Here is an 8,805-nt window from a genome sequence, read left to right as displayed (position 1 = left end):
ATATTTGAAGGAATTAACATATTTACATTAGAAAGATAAGCACACAGATACACATATTTATAATTTACTATCTTCATGACTAATTTTATGTGTCTTGTGACAGTTCATAGCCTCTGGGTAAACTTAGTCCTTTTGAAAAAGTTTCTGGTATTTCAACTTAATCCTCTGATTGCAAAGATATTTGACTTAGGAGAGAGATTGTTTATGCATCGATAATAAATAGATATATAATGCTTTCATCTCATCATTCTGTTGAAGGATCCATGATGAAAAGTGTATCGAATGCTTCCATTTGAATTATAAGATGTGCAGTATGATCTTCACATGTTATTTCTTGAATCAATGTTACCGTTTTATTTTGATCATATACATGGATTTAATTTTTGTTACTTTTTCTGACTGAAACCCGTCATCCAACTTTGACAACACTTTGAGGGAGCATTGCAAATAGCTCTGTGGAAGGGAAACTTGACTTCTGCTTGTAGGGCCGTGGGAGATGAGTCCGCGCAGAGGCTGTCCTAGGGACGGGAAGGGCTCACGGCGCCAGCAAGAACAGTGGGCCTGAGCAGACAGCGGCCTACAAAGGGCCTCTGACGCAGCGACTTAGGCAGGCGGGGATGTCAATGCTGTCACCAAAGAGTGACTCAGCACATGGTGCTCCACGTAAATGTCGCCATGATTAAGTTTTCAAGCATGTTTAATGTCCTGTTTTTCTTGGAATTATGGCTTTCAGCCTAACGCTCTCCCACCTGAGCTATTACAGCCACCTTATGGCCTTCTTTCAAAAGTATGCTTTTACAATTACATTTCTTTCTTTCTTTTCTTTCTTTTTCTTTCTTTCTTTTTTTTTTTTTTTTTGGTTGGAACTGGGGAATGAACTCATGCCCTTGTGCTTGCTAGGCAAGTGCTTATTCTACTGCGCTATCTCCCCGGCCCAATATTACATTTTTTAAAACAAAAATGAACCAAGTTGCTTTATGTTAAATATAAATTTCATAATGATTTTTAAATATATCTTACAGGGGTTATTAGAACAGCTTTACACAACATGGACAGAGAAGCCAGAGAACACTACTCCGTGGTCATTCAAGCCAAAGACATGGCTGGACAAGTCGGAGGGCTTTCGGGATCAACCACGGTCAACATCACCTTGACTGACGTCAACGACAACCCACCACGGTTTCCACAGAGTAGGTACCCATTTCCTCTGACTTGATTTCACCACTATGTATTGATGCAAAATAGATAAAATGGTTGAATGTACAATGCTATGTTTTCTTAACTCAAATTATTTTCCTTTTTACCCTTTGTTCATCTTTGATTTTCTTTATCAGAAGTAAAGAAATCCCTCAACCTACTGACTCTTGACCTTGAAAGATAACTGACACCATGTTATACATATTCATTTCTATGTGTATCAGTCAAATATAAAAAAGCATGTAATGGCACCAAGTAGTAAAATTTAATATTTGTAAAAATAACCATTTCTTAATACATTAGTAGAGATTTTACACATACAGTATTTTTTTTTTTTATTTTTTAGGGAAGGGTCTACAGGGTATTCAGAGTCTCATTACTAGATCAGACTGGGAGTGATCTGCCTGTTTACAGCCTCCCAAATGCTGGGATTACAAGCGTGTGCCACCATGCCCAGTCTCAATTGCCTTCTCAGCGTACCCTAGGGGTGGGGCCAGCATGGCAGGCCTGAGGACTGAACCCTGGCCCTTCACCTGCTTGTAGGCGCTTCAATCCACTGAGCTACTTGGCCGGCCCTATTGCTCATACAGTATTGCATAATATGCATGATATTTGAAAAAATTTTGAAGAATATTTAATGTGACAAATGAATGTTACTAACCAGGTGTGGTGGCACATGCATGTAATCTCAGCACACAGGAAGCTGAGGCAAAGGGATCACTATGAGTGTGAGGCCAGATTAGGGTACCACAGAGTGAAAGCCTCTCTGAAATAACATAACATAACATAACATAACATAACATAACATAACATACATGGCATAACATGACATAACGAAACATAGTGTTACAAATACATGTACACATGCGAAGAGTGATCTACACAAATAAATGTGCACATGTGTGTATCATCTAAAACCGGATCATAATTATTTTAATGAGAGAGACTTTAGAGTAGAATATGAATCTCATACACAAAGCTCATAATCCAGAAAGCAATTTAGGAAAGCAGAGACAGTGTTAGTTCTTCACATTTCAAGGCAGATAGTGTTTGTGATGTCACTGTACAAATGACAGAATTATGATACGCTGGAGAGCTCCTAACACTGCGGAGATTACAGAAGACCTTTTGTAGAACAATCTTCAATTAACTTAAAAATATTAGCCAGACTTGTCAAGGTTGTCCATACCACAAATGATATTTAAAAGTGTAGTCACAGTGTAAGATGTCGGTAGAGGCTTCATGACTCAGTAGGAAATGCTTTCGCCATCATTAGCTCATGATGCCATTCTCAGTACTTCTAAGTCCTTGCCGTGGAGAGAACTATCCATTCCAAACATACAGTAATGCTTTGCATATCTTCACTTCAATGGGAAATTTTCTACACTCATGCTTCTTTGTGTAATTTTTTTTCTGTAAGTTTCTTTGAAGTCTCTGTTGAAGAAAGAGCAGAGACCATTTTAATGTTTTCTCTTCATACACTATTGTATGCATGTTCTTCTTGTAACTTAGTTTTGCAATTTCGTGCTTCCTTTACTAGCATAAAAGCCTTTAAGAAAGACATTTGTGCTGTTGTGACACCATAAGTGTTTATTCTATGAATAGTATGTGACAAATGTTTATGTGAATGAATTAGTTTAATTTCTTTTATAGATACTTTTATGTATTTAGTACAGGGTCTACGGGGTCTCACTATACATATCGAATTTGTAGTGAGCCTCCTGTTGCCAGCCTCCCAAGGGCCAGGATTACAGGTGTACACCACCACACCCAGCCTCAGTCACCCTCTCAGTGTGCACCAGGGTCAGGGCCCGCACAGCTCGCCAGGGATCAGACACTGGTCCCTGTGCCTGCTTAAGCTGATGCTTTAGTCCACCGAGCTATCCAGTCAGTCCTGAATTAGTTCAATTTAAATACTTTATTAAATGATGATTGTTTAAAACTCCAATATTGAACACATGCAAGCCGAATTCACAGTTAAGTAAAATCCACTTTAAAATATTATCGTGCTGAAATATATCTATTTACCCAAAGCCTCATAAGCTTATCTAAGGGGCTTTCAAAAGATAATGTGATTATGGAATCATTATATTTTATTTGTTCTTTTTTCAACCTTTTATTTATTTTATTTGGTACAGGGTCTAGCGATGCAGCTTGAAGTTGTAGTGCTCCTCCTGTCTCACTCTCTCCAGCACTGCAATTACATGTGTGCATCACCATGCCTGCTTTTAGTGGCTGGCACAGCATGCCTGGGGTTCTGGGGCAGGCCTGATGTGTTATCCCAGGGATCGGGCCTGGTTCCTTGCACTTGCCAGGCAGCTGCTTATCCTCCTGAGCTATCTTAAATGGCTCTAAAATGGTGGACCCTGTTGCAAGGAGTGGGTCACTGGAGGCATGACATGGAAGGGCATATCTCCCTTTCCAGTTCATCTCTTGACCCTCTCCTTTCTGACTGCTATGAAATAAACACCTTTTCCTTCACCATCCCCCCTTGTTATGCTGTTTTGTCTTGGAACCAGCTGTCTGTGGATTGAAACATGAGCCAAAATATACCTCAGTTTGAATTTGCAATAATCAAGTATTTTGTCCCACGGTGAGGAAAGCAATGAGGAAAACTTTTATTACCAGATGTGGGGCTATTCCCTGTGATTTAGAGAGTTTTGGAACTGGCAAGTGGGAAGAGCTTGAAAAGGTTTCAAGATGCCTGTTGCTAGAAAAGCCATAAAATGCTGTCAACCAAGCTCGGTTGGAGATTCTGATTAAAGTTTGAAAGACAAGAATGCTGATACAAAGACGGGCAGCAAATATAAGTATCAGGAAATTTCCGTCGGGATGAACGACTTCATTATTGGATTCTAGACCACATGTGCTGAGGTGTATAAGAAAACGTCTATGTTCTTCTTATGTCCTGTTACTGCATGAGACTGACATTAAGGGTCTTGGAAAAAAATGTACCTGATGGAGGAAATTTCAAGACAATCCAGCCTTTATGGTGCAGGGTGGTTATTATTCCCTCCTTTTAACAAGGCCTACTGAGGGAAGCAGGAATAAAAGGATCATTTAATTTTTTTTTTTTTCACTTTTTCTAGAAGTCGATGCTTGAAAAGATGGAGCAGAGCAAGGCTGGCTGGGTGAAAAGCTAGTGGTAAAACCCTTGAAGCACAGCACTCTTTGCCACAAACTCAAACCTTAGTTTTCTACTGTAAATTTCTACCTCAGCATAAACGCAGCTGGCGGCACATCTCTGTGCCTCTGCCTGAGGCACACAGGAAGCTATCCTGGTGTTCACACATGCAGTCTGATGAAGGGCGAGGTGTGTGCATGCGTGGAAGAGTCGAATCAGGATTTACACCCAGATGATGCTCCATGGAACAGTTTTCATGTGTGTTTACCTAAGCATCACAGAATGTATAGTACCCCCATACCACACTAGGATTTTATTGTTAAGGGTTTCTTTTGGTTTTTCTGGTAGAAGTAGCCCAATTCAATACAATGGTACGTGAAAACCCAGACTTGTGAGGTTTGGAGGAAGTTGAATGTGAATCATCATATTACTCATCCCTGGATGCTGAATATAATCTATTGTGCAAAAAGTACATGTTTTCAAAACAGCAGAGTAGCATGAGTGGATGATGACGTTGACTTTGGACTTGGCCATGGGAGCCAAAGTTCCTGTGACAGTGGAGTGAAGCAAGAATCACTGACACAGGCCCAAGGCATGCACGACTCCTTGATTTGAAGGATGAGAAAAACAGTTACATGAGTACTTATTTGACTAGTTGAAATGTCCCACAATGCCAACTGTAACAATCCAATGTTAGAACTAGATCAAGAATGTAGTGAGACTCCTTGTAGGTGTGAGATGTATTGAAGAGAGAGGCCAGCACTGCCATTTGGTGTTGGAAATGATAACAGATGAAAAGCTCCAAAAAGCGGTGAAATGCACAAAAGCTGGTATGCCAGCAATGTGTTCTGTACATGCCAATAGCCACATTCAAATATATGTTTATTATGACACCTCACTAGCTGAGCTAAAAGCAGTCATGGATCTGCTGTACTTAGCAGGGGTTTCTCATGGTGGTTTCAAGGATATAAAAGACTTAGGGAAGAGTAATGGGTCAAAGTATGACATAAAAATCTATGCCCTCCTAGATATGAAGACCTACGCAGCTTTAGATTTAGAAATTTGTTCTGGAACTCAGCGATCAGGTCATTATTCACATATAAGAAACCTAATGACACCATGCACAGACCCGGTGCTCCCATCCGCTAAACAAATCAGATCGTGACATTTGACAATTGGCTCGCCAGTTTCCAGTTGATGTCACATTTGCTAACTGAGCACATTTTTTCAAGCTCAGAAACTGTATATAGGAATGAAACAGAAATTCCAAATGAAATGTAATTTCAAAGCAGGGAATTATATAGTACAATCTTTATATGTCAGAATGATTTACACTGACCTCGTATTTGTCAGGCAAATTGTTAGAGCTGATGTCAATACCACATGATGATGGAAATATTCACAGGGAATCCTCAGCAAAATGTAAACCTGAGGTAGAAGCTTTCTACGGCAGAACTAAAGGTGAAGCAGAGTCTATTGCATTATGCAGTAACTATAGTGTCACTAGAAACAAAGCATTGGCAAATGGCTTTACTCCGAAACATGTGTGACATAAATAACTTCATAGTCTACCAAAAAAAGTGCAAAATATGGGAGCCGGGGGGATGGCTCAGTAGGATAAGCGCTTGACTGGCAAATGCAAGGATCTGAGTTCAATCCCCGGTTCCGCCAAAAAAAAAAAAGTGCAAAATACCATGAGACATTTTATTCAATGTTGGGGACTGGAATCCTCTAAGATCTCTTATGAGAAAGACTATTTATAGCAGAGGGCAAACAAAATGATTCTTCCCAGGAAATCATGTAAAAATTGTAGAGCACACTGCTGAGATGACAGGCGAACAGGTGGAAACAGCTGCAAATGCTACCATAACAGCAGGAAAGTCAAAACACGTCAATTGTGCCCTACAAGAAAGGATAGGGGAAAATGTAATTGGTTTAAGCAATACTCACACATGAAACATGCCATTTTCATGTGTGGAGACTGTCTTTGGCATCACAACTGAAGAAGAATTATGTTTGCATCTTTCTCCTGGATTAGTGTTCATTATAGTTCATGTAGGTTTTAATTTATGGTGCTACATCTTAGGGTTTGCAAGTGAGTAGACAACTGGTATGAAAATGTTCCTACCTATTCGAAGCATTCATTACACATTTGATGTTTTATTTTATTGATATTGTATTTTCTTGCTAAGGGGATACCCTATAAAATAGTAGCAAGGTCCTGCAAAAACAGAAAGAGAAGAGTGTAGGTTGCCACATAAGAAAGAGAAGCTAGGCACGTGTGCTCTCAGCGTTCAGCGAGACGAGATGTGTGCACAGCGCGTGCCGTGCTCATGTAATAGGCCTGCCTTGGGAGGGACAGTGAAACAAGTATCACTTCTCAGGTGGACCTTTGTGTTTGCCTTGCAGCTCACATAGACTTTTATTTCTGATATTGTCTCTTAGGATTTGTAAGCAAGACTACAGCTGAGGTGAAACTGTTGATGTCGATTCTCAACAATCATAACACATTTGATATTTCATTTAAATTTTATTTTCTTACTCTTTAGGTGCGGTACTTGAAGTAAAGCTTTTTGGTAGAGTGCTATTGGTGATTGTACTGTAGTTCATCTTGGAATTTTTTTTAAAGTTTTACAGGGGCCAGGGAGATAGCTCAGTAGAATAAGCGCTTGCCTGGCAAGTGGAAGGGCCTGAGCGCAATCCCCGGTCCTGCCAAAAAGAAATAAAATTAAAAAATTTTAAAAATAAATAAAGTTTTACAAGCAAATATATAGTTGATAAGAAAATGTTGATGCTTATTCTAAATGTGCTATACACATTAGCATTGAGCATTTCATACTTTATTTCATACTTTATTGATATTTTGTGTTCCCGTTAGCTGCACATGACCTCATGCGTTAAGACCATTCTGACAAAACAGCAACGCCAGGCACCTGTCAAATATGTCCTCCAGGGGCCGGCCAAGTAGCTCCGTGGATTAAAGTGCTTTCAAGCAGGCACAGGGGAGAGGGTTCTATCCCCAGGCCTGCTGTGCTGGCCCAGCCCCTGGGGCACGCTGAGATGGCAGTTGAGACTGGGCGTGGTGGCGCACACCTGCAATCCCAGCTCTTGGGAGGCTGTAAACAGACTGATCACTATGAGTCCAATCTAGCAGTGGGAACCTGAACACCCTTTAGACCCTTCCTTAAAAAATAAAAAAAATACAAAAAAAAAAAGAGTCATACAAAAAGGCCAGGAAGGCAACATACATGTGCTAGACATGTAAGTGATATGTGCATGTAGAATACACTGCTCTCATGTGTGCAGACTACCTAAGTGTGATCATTGAAGTAAAGATCATTATTTTATAGAGTGCTATTTGTATTTTCATGGAAGTTCATAAAAGAATTTATTTCTTTTCTTTTTTTAATTCTGTATTTATTTAGTTATTTGATACATGGTCTCACTCTATGGCTCAGAGTTATAATGATCCTCTCTTCTCAGCCTTCTGAGAGCTGGGATTACAGGAATGTGCCACCACACCTGGTTTTGGTGGCCAGCTTGACATGGGGCCAGTATGGCATGCAATACTGGGGACTGAACCTGGGTCCTCGACCTTGCCAGGATGCATGCAATACTGGGGACTGAACCCGGGTCCTTGACCTTGCCAGGCAGGGACTTAGACAGCAGAACTATCTCCCCAGCACTGCTGCTCTTTTTTACACTCTATATGTGAAAATGTCATTGACAGTGAAAATGTGAATAAATATTGAAAATACAATCCTTTAATTTGTGATATTCTTTCATATTAAACACTCATTTAATATAATGAACCTTACAAAATTAAAATTAATAAATAAATCAATAGAGTTATTCTAAGAATAAATGTGGTTGTGACACACCCTTTTTTTTTTTTTGTTTGTTTGTTTTGTTTTGTTTTTTCTTCTGTGAGCAGGTTCAACTCACTGTGAGGGTGGGGCTGGTGTGGCTTGTGGTGCTGGAGATTGAACCACTGTCCCTGGTACCTGCCTAAACTTGCCTAAGCAGGTACTTTAGACAGCTGAGCTATATTGCCAGCCCCAGATTATGCCATTTTATGACAAAACTGTTATGCTCTTTAAAAGAAGCCAAGTACTTTCAATCAGGATGCGGAAAACATGGTTCAGGGCAAGTCAGGAATTAGGAAGACCCTTACCTTTGAACCCTCCATGGCTCAGGTATGATGCTTTCACCTGACAGCACAATCTTGCAGCACTATGTTGGAGCCCCGTCCTGTAAGATATTGGTTACGTGGAACTCACTTCATAGTTCTCCCCAACCCAGGCATTCAGCATATGCTGTGGCCATGGTGCAAAAGGGCCTGGCTAGTACTCAAGCTGGTGGGAGATCTTCGCATCATCTCTATGGTGCTGATTTTACCATTTTGCAGAATGCCAGATTCATGGTACAAGGAAGGCCCCCACTCCATATTTTAGAAGAGAAATGGGAAGCCAGGTGTTGTGTTT

The 8,805-nt window shown here is 40.2% G+C and overlaps 1 protein-coding gene across 2 annotated transcripts in view; it reads left to right on the top strand.

The window, feature by feature from the left end:
* The window catches only part of Cdh18 (cadherin 18), a 357,410-nt gene that overhangs the window by 238,193 nt on the left and 110,412 nt on the right, over positions 1–8,805 (top strand). For both annotated transcript variants that reach the window (XM_004641813.2, XM_012517046.2), the window contains exon 4: positions 1,023–1,190. In XM_004641813.2, the coding sequence (XP_004641870.1) occupies positions 1,023–1,190 (168 nt within the window). The remainder of the gene's footprint in view (positions 1–1,022; positions 1,191–8,805) is intronic.

This window comes from Octodon degus, unplaced genomic scaffold, assembly GCF_000260255.1.
Source record: "Octodon degus isolate 3935 unplaced genomic scaffold, OctDeg1.0 scaffold00143, whole genome shotgun sequence".
Taxonomy (NCBI): Eukaryota; Metazoa; Chordata; class Mammalia; order Rodentia; family Octodontidae; genus Octodon; species Octodon degus.
The sequence above is the reverse complement of the archived record's forward strand: the minus strand, read 5'-3'. Positions and strand labels throughout refer to the sequence as shown.